General features: G+C 39.7%; 1 protein-coding gene across 1 annotated transcript in view; it reads left to right on the top strand.

Moving 5' to 3' along the window:
- FRMPD2 (FERM and PDZ domain containing 2) overlaps nucleotides 1–14,172 on the top strand; it is a 315,586-nt gene that overhangs the window by 106,790 nt on the left and 194,624 nt on the right. Inside the window, exons 21-23 of the mRNA XM_043980068.1 lie at nucleotides 670–908; nucleotides 3,764–3,868; nucleotides 6,346–6,439. Of these exons, the coding sequence (XP_043836003.1) occupies nucleotides 670–908; nucleotides 3,764–3,868; nucleotides 6,346–6,439 (438 nt within the window). The remainder of the gene's footprint in view (nucleotides 1–669; nucleotides 909–3,763; nucleotides 3,869–6,345; nucleotides 6,440–14,172) is intronic.

Raw genomic sequence — 14,172 nt, 5'->3', positions numbered from 1 at the left:
GTCCTCCAGTCTAACCTATACATGACAAGAATCCCTACTGCAATATACTATCAGGTGGTCATCCAGCTTCCACTTGAAGACCTACAAGAAGGGGGGACCTCCCACCTTCTCAAGGCAGCACATTCCTCTTATGTACAGATCTAATAGTTTGAAAGTTTTAAAGCTAATCATTTAATAGGTAGGAAAACTGAGGGTTGGAGAGATTAAGTGATTTGCCCCTCGTCACACAGTCAATAAGTGTCAGAGAATGGATTTGATCTTGGATGCCAAGTCAGTCACTCTCATTCAACTAGATCTCTAGGTTTCTGGTCCCACATGACTGTATCACATTGGCTTTACAGCTAATCTGGGTTTAGTGATAACACATTTTCAGTTTCTGAACATAAATCCAGAATTCCAATCCCTGTTTTCTAACAGTGACAGTCATATATCTGAATAGATTGTGTGACTGCACCTCTCCCCTTCTCTTGAGTCCTTCCACGCCAAGGAATTAAAAAATCAGAGAATGGTTGTATTGTTTAGGAAATACTGACAACAATCACTCTAAAGCAGCTAAAAACGATGTGCCTGATTGAAAGACTAAGTCGTATACCTCGTACTACACATGTACATATAGATTCTTGCTTGCTATCCAAGGGCTGGCAATGGATTGTTGGCTTGTTTTTGTAGATGTCTGTGAGGCAGCGCCCACAGAGGGAATGAACCGTCAGAGAACACACGATCCTGCCAGGTCTGAGGTCTCTCCGGAAGCCAGTGGGAGAAACAGCCTTCAAAGGAGCTGTTCATCAAACAGCAAAGAGCAAAACATAAATATTGATGAGCTGGAGGCGATGCTTTCTTGGAGCTTAGTGCCCAACCTGGGCCAACCTCAGGTTTCAGCTCCATCAGCTGACCGACTCCACTCAGAGGTAATTACCACCTGAGACTGGTTGCAAATGAAAAGCTATATATTGTGAAGTGTCAGCCTGTTGAAACAAAGAAATATGGAGAAGGGAATGCCATAGATCCTGAAAGACTCATTCTTAATATTTTATTTCCTTTAAGGAGGATTTGGAGAGGCAGTGTGCCAGAGCAGATAGATAGATAGTGGTGCAGTGGATAGAGTGCTGGGTTTGGAGTCAGGAAAATCTGAATTCAAGTCTGGCCTCAGACCCAATTAATGACATTGGGCAAGTCATTTAATTCCTGTCTGCCTCAGTTTCCTCATTTCTAAAATGGGGATAATCGTGGTGTCAAGTAAAATGAGATAATACTCATAAAACACTTTGTAAACCTCAAAGTGCTATAGAAATGCTCGCTATTGCTACTATCACTTGTTCAGTTGTTTTTCAGTCATGTCTAATTCTTTGTGACCCCATTTAGGGGATTCTTGGTAAAGATACTGGAGTGCTTTGCCATTTCCTTCTCCAGCCCATTTTATAGATGAGGAAGTTGAGGCAAAATGTGTTAAATGACTTGGCTGGAGTCATCCAGCTAGTAAGTGTCTGAGAACAGATTTGAACTCACCAAGATGAGAATTCTGACTCCAGAGCCAGCACTCTATCCACTACATCACCTAGCTGCTTTATTATTGTTATTATCATAGAGGGTCAGAAAAACAATAAGAAAGAACTGGGTTGAAGTCCCCTCCCTGAGACTAACTGGCCTGGGTCAGTTGCCTAATCTCTCATTGTGTCTGGCAAGACCCAGGTGCTGATGTGTATTGGTAGAGGAAGATAGCTCCTTGACCTTTCTTGATGAAATCACTAGCCTGGTCAGAAAAGAGGGAGGATTTCTGAGAAATCAAGGACAAGAATAACATGCAATGAAATGTGGAAGGGCAGTGATCTTGCATCAGTGCAGGGATGAACCCACACTGATGAAATCACACGTCATATTTTCAGAGGGCTGTTGTTTTTTTTTTATGAGTCATCTATTTCAACTTCTGTAGGAAGATTATTTTCTACCAGGGACATGTAAAAGACAGAAAGTCTGCACCTTATATTCTAGAACTTCCATTAGTCCTCTGAGCCACAATGACTCTCTTGGCTGATTTTGGTATTTTCGGTTTCATTCTCTTATTTGGGGTGACAGGGAATAGGTTTAGAAACATGTGATGTGGTGGAGGGCAACATCATGTGGGACGCTGACACAAATTTAGACAGAGAAGGGACCCTTGCTTGGGTTCAAGAGAAGAGCAGGATGGTGTGGCTGAAAGCTTTCCTGACTCTGGAGATACCTGCCCCTTCTCTGGAACTCCTTGTGAGCTCTGCTGTGGCTAAGAGGCACTGGGGACCTTCAGGAGCCTCGAGATTGGTGTTTAGTAACTGAACTGCACAGTATAAACCCAGAATGGATCATGTTCTGTTTCAAGTGGGAGCACTTTCTGGAGAGTGTCTTGGGGAAATGTACATATTGATGCCACAAGATGGGTACGCTTAAGAAAGGATCTGCTCTGAAATTCTTCATTATGGCTATTTTGGGGGTGGGGGTGGGGAATAGGGTTTCTGGACATGAGATTTGATCAATGTAGGGTACTCAGATTAGCAGCTCTTCTGTAACTTGTAGGCTTATAGAATGGCTGATGTAGGGGGTTGAGGTGAGTAGTTAGGTGACTTGCCCATGGTCCCTCAGCTAATGTCACAGGGAGGACTTGAATTAAGGTCTTCCTGACTCCAAGGTCACCCATTTATTTCCTCTCCCATGCTGTTTCCATTGGCAGGATATATTCCATTGCAAATAGTAGAGGGTAACTCAAACTAGAGCATGGGCAACAACCCCCAAGTAGTGGCAGAAGGATCAGTCATACATCCCTTTTCTTGGGGACAAGTAGGTGGTGCAAGTGGATAAAGCACTGGCCCTGAAATCAAGAGGACCTGAGTTCAAATCCCACCTGAAACACTTACTATGTGACCCTGAGCAAGTCACATGACCTCAAATGCTGGGACCATATCCAGTTGTCCTGATGCCACTTGGACCCAGATGGCTCTGGAGTAGAGAGTGAGGTTAGTGACCTTGCACAGCCGTCCCTCACTTTAATCCAATTCAGTGCAAGTTATGACAGCACCCCAGTGTCAAGGTCCTCTTTGTGAATGAAGGACAAACAGCGACATCTCTTTCCTTAGAGATTTTTTTGTCTGGCCACAGAAGCAGCAGCAGCAACAGCAGCAATAACAACAACAATAATCAAATAAATAAATGAATATGTAAATGAATAAATAAATACATAGATGGATAAATAAATAAATGATAGATAAATAAATGAATAAGTGAGCAAATGAATGAATGAATGAATAAATAAATACATGAATAGACAAATAGATAAGTAAATAAATAAATGGATGAATAAACAAATGAATGAAAGGAAGAATAAACAAATAAATACTCAACCAACCAAATAAATAAATAAATAAGTGAATGAATGAATGAATGAATAAATAAATAAATAAGAGGAAAGAAAATCAGAAATCCAGCCCCAAACAGCATAGCTGTGGACCAGTGAAGCAGCTCTTGGACATTCCTTAATATTCAAGAGGACTGGCCTAGGCAAGTAGCCAGCTGAAAATGGAATGCTGCACTCTGATAACTGAGTAGTTTGTTGTAGTAATGAGAAAACACCTAGGTACTGGGAAATTGCTGCATATTTTCCAGCTTTTGTCTGGATGTTTGGCATCATCAGACACAGCTGTAGTCTCCTGTGGTAAGAGGTTAGAGGTACACTACTCAATCAGCTGTATAAATGGAACCAATTACCATGATTGTTTCCCGTTCTTGTTTGGTACAGGATGTTGACTCCGCCTACCCTTCACCACCTGCAAAAATCAACAACCGTGAAACGTATTGGGTGGAATTGGTTAAGGAAAACGGGACCTTTGGAATCAGTGTGACTGTTAAGTATTTTACAATGGATTTCATAAAGGCAGCAGGTGAAGGGATAAAATACTTACCCCCTTGGCATATTGAAGACAATTTAGTGATAGAATCATAGGATTTAGTTCCAGAAGGGACATTAGAAGCATCTAGTCCAACTCCCTCTTTTTTGCACATGATGAAAAAGGCCCAGCAAAATGAATCAGCATGTCTAATGTCCCATAGCTAGTAGCCTCAGAATTTGAACCCACACCATCTAATTCCAAATTCATGGCTCTTTCCATTAAACTACAGTGAGTATAAAGATTAGGTGTTGAAAGTCAGTCGAGGGGCAGCTAGGTAGTGCAGTGGATAAAGCACTAGCCCTGGATTCAGGAGGACCTGAGTTCAAATTTGCCCTCAGACACTTGACACTTACTAGCTGTGTGACCCTGGGCAAGTCACTTAACCCTCATTGCCCTGCAAAAAAAAAAAAAAAAGAAAGTCGAGTCATAGCTTCCAGAAGGGGCAAAATGACTGATTTACTGTTAACCCAACAGCATATACATACACACACAGATATATACATATTCATATATAAACATACATATATGTATATACAGAAATCTATATGTATATATACACATATTCATACACAAGCATTTACTAAGGACTTACTATATGCCAGGCACTATGGTAAGTTCTGGGAGTTTAAAAACAATTTTAAGACCCACACTATCTTTGCTCTTAGAAAGCTCAGATCCCAATGGAGGAAGACAACATGTAATGAACTATGTACATTTGACATACACACAGAGTAGACTGAAAGTAATGATACTAGCAGCATGGTGGGCTAAGAAAGGCTTCCTATAAGTGGTGATATTTGAGTTGAGCCTTGAAGGAAGCCAGGGATGTTAGTTAAGAGGCAGAAGTGAGGAGGCAGAGGCAACTAGGGGGTTCAATGGATAAAGTGCTAGATCTAGAGGCAGGAAGATCTGAGTTCAAATTCAACTTCAGACACTTAATAATCACGTGACCTTGAGCAAGACACTTAAACTCCATCTGCCTTAGTTTCTTCATCAGTAAAATAGGGATAATAATGAACCCTATGTTCCTGGCTAATATAAGTATGATAATATTTGTAATAAACTTTGTGAACATTACAGTGTTATTTAATATTAGGTGTTAGAGTATCCCAGGTTTGGGGATAGTAAGAAGCCTGGAAAGGTAGGAAAATGCGAAGATGTAAAGGGCTTTAAATGCCAAACAGAGGTCTTTATATTTGATCCTTGAGATAATAGGGAGCCATTGAAATTCTTCAAGTATATGTGTGGGTAACAGTTGGATCTGTGCCTTAGGAAAATTACTTTGTTAACTGAATGGATGATGAATTGGATTGAAAAGAAACAATGGAGGGAAACCAATCAGAAGGCTATTTCAGAAGTTCAAATGAGAGGTGGTGCGGGCTTGATTGGTGTGGCAGCTATGTGAATGGAGAGATGGGGATGTACAGGAAGGTGTTGTGAAGGGAAAAACAATGTATTAGATAAGAAGGGTGAGTTCAAATGAGAAGTTAAGGTTGATGGTGAGATTGGGAGCCTGGGTGATTGGGAAGATGGTGGCACCCTTACAGAAATGGCAAAGTTGAAAAGAATAGAAGATTTAGGGGAAAAGACAAATGCTATTTGAGGCATTGCCTTATGGCAATCTAGTTCAAGATATCCAAAAGGAAATTGGTGATGTGGAACCAGAGTTCAGGAAAGATACAAAGGCTAAATATATACATCTGGGAATCATCTAAATAGAGATGATAATTGAACCCAGGGGACCTGATGAGATCATCATACAAGATAATATATGTAGACCTAGAAAGGGCCTTAGAGTGACAGACTGTGCATCATCTCACTGAGCTATCCACCCAGAGTCTAGACAGTTCAAGCATCTTGCCTTCTACCCTATTGAAAGTATTTCCAACTCTTGCTCAGAGAAGAATAATCAAATCAATGTTAACATTGCTATGGGAAAGGGTGTAACAGTTTTCTACCCTGTGGCTGCATTTATGATCCCTGAAACTAAGTAAATATCTTGAGACAGGGACAGTCTAACTTGTGCATTTCTGTTTTACAAATTCTTGTTTAATTGATTGATTATCTAGTCCAACTCCCTCATTTTACAGAGGGAATATGAGGTGATTCTTAAATTATCTCAGGTATAGTGATTTCTTTGGGCTTCAAAATAACTTTGATTTGTTTTGAGAAAATGGATTCATCAAACAGTTGCCGAGATGTCAAGGTCTGACTTACACTGACTAGGAGTTATAGCCACATTAGAATTGTTTCCTCCTTCAATACATTTCCATGAAAGTTCTCATAATATGCATTTGTGTTCCACAGAGTACTGCATTTATTACTAAGTTAGACATGAATTAAACTTTTTTGCTGAGACAAACACTAGCACATATCCTACTTCTGTGATGTCAGAATTGACAAATGGTGTGTGTGTTTGTTTTTTTTTCAGGGTGGCATTAACACTACTGTCCGCTATGGAGGCATATATGTGAAATCCATTGTTCCTGGAGGACCAGCTGCTAAAGAAGGACAAATTGAAATTGGTAAAATATGAATTCCTGGTTGACATATCTGAACTGAACAATGACTTAGGAGTCCAGACCAGAAGGCAGGTGGCAGATAAGTGATGGGGAGTGGATCAGGGTAGATATCATGGAGGAGGTAGAGGTAACAAGATGTATTGTTGAGTGGTAAATAAGGAAAAGAGTATTTATCTAGAGAGTTTCAGGGCTCAAAAATGGAGCCACCAGGGTAGTAAACTGTCATGACCTGTTCCATAGCAACGGGAAATACTGATTTGATTATTCTTCCCTGAGCAAGAGTTGGAAAGTATGTAAGTGGGTAATGCTTATATTATTAAGACAAATGTCAAAAAAAAAAAAAGACAAATGTCAAGATGCTTGAATTTTCCACACCCTGGTAATTTAATAGATGGTTCAGTGACCCTAGGCAAGTCACTTAACCCCAATTGCGTCACTAAAAAAAAATAGATAGTTCAGTGGGATGATGTACTATCTGTGACTCTAAATGTCTTTTTAGGTCCAGATATATGATTTTGCTTTGGTGATCTAATTGGATGCCCTGGGTTTCTTTTGGACATCTTGCACTAGATGTCCCATAGACATCTCCAACTTGATGTGCACCAGTTGAGCCTTGAAGAAAGGGAAGAATTTCAACAAGCAGGGGGTGGGAGACATAGTGTGAGATAAGCCCAGAAATTTATTTCGAAGCCAGATTGATCAGGGTCTCGACTCCAGGTTAAGTTTGATAGATGATGGAAAACTCTTTAAGGTTTTTTAGTAGGAAGAGTGGAGAGATCCAAGTAGTGCACAGGGGAACTGTTTCATGAATCAGTTTTCTCAAATCAAATCAAAGTTATTTTGAAGCTCAAGGAAATTACTATGCCTGAATGAATATATTTCCTCCTCTCTAGAATAAGGGGGTTGGACTAGATATCCTTCAATTAAATAAGAATTTGTTATACCTAATATGTGCTAGACAAAACAGAAATGCACAAGTTAGACTGTCCCTGTCTTAAGGAAATTTCGTTCTATTGGGGGTGTATTGGTGAGGGCTAGGCAATTGACAGTCCTATCAAGTATATGTTGGAGCAGAGAGAGATTAGAGGTAATGAGTTCAGTTTGAGGTTGTTAAATAGAGATTGATTCATTGAGTCTCCTAATTAGAAGGGATTTTAGGAACTAGTCCTCCAGCCCATACTGGAACAATATTGCCATCTATGACATCCCTAAGAAGGGCTTCATATATGAGCCTTTGCTTGCACACCTTCAAGCACCTCCAAGCAACCCATTACCTTTTTGGATTGCTCTGATAGCTTGGGTGGTTTTCCTTATTTCTATCTAGCTAAAATCTACCCCTCTATACCATTAATCTCTTTCTTAGTTATGTCCCAGTGCAACCTGAGCAATTCTAATCTCTCTTTCCCATTACAATCTTTCAAATTCTTAGAGGCAGCTCTAATGTCCCCTATAGGTCTTTTCTTTTCCAGATTGGACACTTCCAATTTCTTATATTACATAAAATAAAGCCCTTTATCACCCTGATTTCTCATTTCTGGATGCTCTCAAGCTTATCAATATCCTTCCTAAAGTATGATGCCTAGAACCGAATGGTAATATTCTCCAACGGCTCTTTCCAGGGCAGAATAAGGCAGGACCAAGACCTCCACAGTCCTAGACACCAGGCCCTTAATGTAGCCTAAGATCACATTCTTTTTCTTGGCTATTATTTCATGCTGTGGCACTCTTTGAGGCTACAGTGCAATAGAACCTTTTCTTCTTCTTCTTCTTCTTCTTCTTCTTCTTCTTCTTCTTCTTCTTCTTCTTCTTCTTCTTCTTCTTCTTCTTCTTCTGACAAATTGCTATGCCTTCTCTCATCTTCTACTTACTCGTGAAGTTGGATTTTTGAAGTCAATCACAAAACTTTACACTTATCTCTCTGCAATGCTGGGTTCATAAGACTATCTTTTTTTTTTTTTAGTGAGGCAATTGGGGTTAAGTGACTTGCCCAGGGTCACACAGCTAGTTAAATATTAAGTGTCTGAGACCGGATTTGAACTCAGGTACTCCTGACTCCAGGGCCGGTGCTCTATCCGCTGTGCCATCTAGCTGCCCCATAAGACTATCTTCATCGGTGTAGAAAATAATGACTTTATTCTTTATGTCTGTGTGACGAGAATAGTTGGCACTAGAGGTTGAGATGAGAGATGTTCTTTGAAAGATGCTTCCAAAGGTGACCTGTGGTACTTAGACCCTCTTTTGGGAAAACACAGGGAGAACAAGAAAAGATACTGAGAAGCAGCAGATATCTGGAGGAGCCAATGCCTCAACATGCTCCTGATTTCCAGATTGACTCCATAGAGATTTCCGGGTATTTCCCCCTGGGTGAGATTGGTGATTCTCCTGATTGGACTGAGATATCCAGTGCAAGTGGGAGAGCTACTCTATACTGCCCAGCTTCATGTTAATGAAGCCTGATACTGGCTTTGTTCCTGGGAGCTCTCTTGGACTGGTTTCATCCTTTGGGCACCTCCTTTTGGGCCACCAGGACTGCTTTGACTCCATGATTCTGACTGAATTAATCCTCGGGCACTTCTGCTACTGACCTGTGAAGTGCTATGACCTCTGCCCCTACAGTTAGAGCCTTGGGGGACGTTTGTGTTTGGCAAATGGAAAGAAGAGGTGTTCACTGAGGGCATAGGGATGGAGTTTTTAACGGTGTCTTCCTAATAGTAAAGGGCTAACGTAAGAAAAGGGGATCAAACTTCTGCTTGACTCCCAAGGGCAGAGTGAGAAGTAGTAGGTGGAAGTTGCAGAGTGGCAGATTTTAGCTCTTAGTCATTGCTACTAACCCAAAGTGGAATAGCCTATCTTGGGAGTTAGGGAGTTCCTTCTGAGAAGCAGTCTTTAAACAAATGATAGAAGACCACTTACCAAGGACGGTATAGAGGGGATTCTTGATCAGACACAATTTAGACTAGATGACCTCGGAGGTCCCTTGAAACTATCAGATTCTTGAGCTTCTGTGGTTTTGTAAGAACAATGGGAGTGCAATGGCATATAAGCCAAAGCAGGAAAAGTATCTGGTAATACTGGAGGCCAATGGTGTCAAATGATGCTCAAGCTGGTTAAGGAGGACAAAGAATTCATTTAAACTCAGTAAACACTATATGGAAAATATTAGGATAGGCAGTAGGGATACAGAAATAGAAATGAATTAGTTCTTCTCAAGTAGTTTACATTCTTCTAGGTAGGGATACAAAATATCCCCTCCCCTATGTTTCTTTCTACCCTCATCTCTGTCTGTCTGTCTCTGTCTCTGAACTCTCTCTTTCTGTGTTTATCTGCTTGGCTCATAAAATGATTTCTTCTCTTTTTTGGGTGGGGTGGACAATGGGGGTTAAGTGACTTGCCCAGGGTCACACAGTTAGTAAGTGTCAAGTGTCTGAGTCTGGATTTGAACTCAGGTCTTCCTGAGTCCAGGGCTGGTGCTTTATCCACTGCACCAACTAGCTGCCCACAATGATCTCTTTTTTTTTTTAAATGTATAAGGTATTTTATTTTTTCCGTTACATGTAAAGATAGTTCTCAACTTTTGTTTATACAAGCTTTACAATTTCAGATTTTTCTCCCTCCCTCCCCTCCCTCCCCCCTCCCCTAGACAGCAGGTAATCTGATATAGGTTATATCTATATATCTCTATACATATAGATATAGATATAGATATATACACACACATATATATATACACATAATAACATGAATCCTATTTCTGCATTAATCCTGTTACAAGAGAAAAAATCAGAGCAGTGATGCAAAACCTCAAAATAGAAAAAAAAAAACAACAGCACCCAAAACAAAAGAAATAATATGGTTCAATCAGCATCTATACTCCACAGTTCTTTCTTTCTTATTTTTTTTCTTGGATTTGGAGATCCTCTTCTATCATGAGTTCCCTGGAACTCTTCTGTACCACTGCATTGGTGAGAAGAATATAGTCTATCACAGTAGGTCAACACTCAATGTTGATGATACTGTGTACAATGTTCTTCTGGTTCTGCTCATCTCACTCATCATCAGCTCACATAAGACCCTCCAGGTTTCTCTGAACTCCTCCTGCTCATCATTTCTTACAGCACAATAGTATTCCATTGTATTCATATACCACAACTTGTCCAGCCATTCCCCAATTGATGGGCACCCCCTCAACTTCCAATTCCTTGCTACCACGTAAAGAGCAGCTATAAATATTTTTGTACATGTGGGTCCCTTTCCCCCTTCCATGATTTCTTTGGGCAAAAGACCTAAAAGTGGAATTGCTGGGTCAAAGGGTATGCACAGCTTTATTGCCCTTTGGGCATAATTCCAAATTGCTCTCCAGAATGGTTGGATCAGCTCACAGCTCCACCAACAATGCATTAGGGTTCCAATTTTCCCACAGCCTCTCCAACATTTATTATCTTCCTTTTTTGTCATTTTAGCCAATCTGATAGGTGTCAGGTGGTACCTCAGAGTTGTTTTAATTTGCATCTCTCTAATCATTAGAGATTTAGAGCATTTTTTCATATGGGAATAGATAGCTTTGGTTTCTTCATCAGAAAACTGCCTGTTCATATCCTTTGACCATTTCTCAATTGGGGAATGACTTGGATTCTTATAAATTTGATTTAATTCCCTATATATTTTAGAGATGAGGCCTTTATCAGAAGCACTGGCCTCAAAAATTGTTTCCCAGTTTTCTGCCTCCCTTCCAATTTTGGATGCATTGCTTCTGTTTGTACAAAAATTTTTTAATTTAATATAATCAAAATCATCCATTTTGCATTTTATAATATACCCTATCTCTTGTTTGGTCAAAAACTGTTCTCCTTTCCAAAGATCTGATAGGTACACTATTCCTTTCTCTCCTAATTTACCTATGGTATCACCTCTTATGTCTAAATCATGTATCCATTTTGACCTTATTTTAGTATAAGGTGTAAGATGTTGGTCTATGCCTAATTTCTGCCATACTATCTTCCAGTTTTCCCAGCAGTTTTTGTCAAATACTGAGTTCCTATCCCAGAAGCTGGAGTCTTTGGGTTTATCAAACACTACATTACTAGTGTCATTTACTACTGCATTTCCTGAGCCTAGCCTATTCCATTGATCTACCACTCTATTTTTTAGCCAGTACCAGATAGTTTTGATGACTGCCGCTTTATAGTAAAACTCCAGGTTTGGTACCGCTAACCCACCTTCCTGTGAATTTTTTTTCATTATTTCCCTGGATATTCTTGATTTTTTGTTTTTCCAGATGAATTTTGTTATTATTTTTTCTAGCTGTATAAAATAATTTTTAGGTAGTCTGATTGGTATGGCACTGAATAAGTAAATTAATTTAGGCAGTATTGTCATTTTTACTATATTAGCTCTGCCTATCCATGAGCAATTGATATCTTTCCAATTATTTAGATCTGATTTGATTTGTGTGAAGAGTGTTTGGTAGTTGTGTTCATAGAGTTCCTGGGTTTGTCTTGGCAAGTAGACTCCCAAGTATTTTATATTATCTACCGTTACTTTAAATGGAATTTCTCTTTCTATCTCTTGCTGCTGGACTTTGTTGGTCATGTATAGAAATGCTGATGATTTATGTGGATTTATTTTATATCCTGCTACTTTGCTAAAGTTGTTAATTGTTTCAAGTAATTTTTGACTTGATTCTCGAGGATTCCTTAAGTATATCATCATATCATCTGCAAAGAGTGATAGTTTTGTTTCCTCCTTGCCTATTCTAATTCCTTTAATTCCTTTCTCTTCTCTGATTGCTAAAGCTAACATTTCTAGAACAATATTAAATAATAGGGGTGATAATGGACATCCCTGTTTCACCCCTGATCTTATTGGGAAGGCCTCTAATTTATCTCCATTGCATATAATACTTGCTGATGGCTTTAGGTAGATACTGTTTATTATTCTAAGGAAAGCTCCCCCTATTCCTAAACTCTCTAGTGTTTTTATTAGGAATGGGTGCTGTACTTTGTCAAAAGCTTTCTCTGCATCTGTTGAGATAATCACACAATGATCTCTTAATTGCCAAATCCAATGGCCTTTTTCTAAATCTTTATCCTTCTTAACTTCTCTGTAGTCTTTGACACCATTGATCACCTTTCTTTTGATGCTTTCCTTTCTCTAGGTTTCTTTAACACACTCTCTCCTGATTCTCTCTGACAGCTCCTTGTCAGGCTTCTTTGCTAAATTTTCATCCGAGTCATGCCAATTGACTGTGGGTATCTTCCAAGGCTCTGTTCTGGGCCTTCTCCCTCTAGACTATTTTGCTTGGTGAGCTTGTCAACTCCCATGAACTCAATTATCATCCCTGTGCAGATGATTCTCAACTCCATTTATCCAGACCTAATCTTTCTCTTGATCCCCATATCATATCTCCAATTACTTATTAGACATCTAGAACCAGATGTCCTGTAGATATTTTTAACTCAATATGTGCAAAACTGAACTCATTATCTTCCATGGACCTCAAAACTTTTCTTATTCCAAACTTTCCAATTACTGTCAAGGGGATCATTATCCTCCCAGTCACCCAGAATCATAACGGAGGTGTCAACTTTGGTTTCTCACTCTTTCGTCCCTCTCCCTCCCTTCTAATTAATTTCTGAGTCCTGTCAATTCTACCTTCACAGCATTTCTTGTATATTCCCTTCTATCCTCTGACACTGCCACCATAGTGATGCAGTCTCTCATCACCTCATGCCTACACTATTCCAACACCCTTCTGCTTCTGATTGGTTTCTTTGCCTCATCTTTCCCCACTTTGGTCCATCTTCCACTTAGCTGTCAAACTGATTTTTCTAAAGAGCAAGTTTGACCATATCATCGTCCCCTTCACCAATGAACTTTTCTGTTGGGCTTTTGAAGTGCTTCATACCCTGGCCCCTTCTACCTTTCTAATATTTTCACAACTTATTCTCCTTCATGCATTCTGTTATCTGGTGACTTTGGCCTCCTTGTCACTCAAACATGATGCTTCATATCCTGACTTTACATTTATATTCGATGTTCCCAATGCCTGGAACTCTCCCCCCTTCTTCTCTTTGTCGAATCTTCCCTTGTCATCTTCAAATCACAGCTGAAATCCCACCCTCTTCAAGAAGCCTTTCCAGATTTCCCCTAATTCTACTACCTTCTCTCTAAGATTATGTCAAATATATTCTATATATAACATTTTAAAACATAATTATTTGCTTGTTGTCTCTCCCATTAGACTGTGAGCTCCTTGAGAAGCAGGGACTATTTTTGCCTTTCTTTGTTACCTCCCATGCTTAGCACAGTGGCTGGCATAAAGTAGGTGCTTAATAAGTGTTGATTCATTCTGCTTCCACAAAAAAATTAAGTTTTGGGGCAGCTAGGTAGCGCAGTGGATAAAGCACTGATCCTGGATCCAGGAGAACCTGAGTTCAAATCCAGCCTCAGACACTTGACACTTACTAGCTGTGTGACTCTGGGCAAGTCACTTAACCCTCATCCCCCCGCCAAAAAAAATGTTAAAGTTTCTCTTTAGAATGGTATGTTTTGAGAAATAGCCACCTTTATCATTCTCAACCTCACTGCATTAACATACAATGTATGCTCATTCCTGTTCATTCAGAACTGTACTATGGGTGTTATATTTCCTTTCTTCCCTTCCAGTATATTAGGGTTGTGCTAAGACAAGGAAAGAAAGGACAATACTTCTTGTAGCCATGGAAATGTTGGGGAAT

This window comes from Dromiciops gliroides, chromosome 2 (genome assembly GCF_019393635.1).
Source record: "Dromiciops gliroides isolate mDroGli1 chromosome 2, mDroGli1.pri, whole genome shotgun sequence".
Taxonomy (NCBI): domain Eukaryota; kingdom Metazoa; phylum Chordata; class Mammalia; order Microbiotheria; family Microbiotheriidae; genus Dromiciops; species Dromiciops gliroides.
The sequence above is the reverse complement of the archived record's forward strand: the minus strand, read 5'-3'. Positions and strand labels throughout refer to the sequence as shown.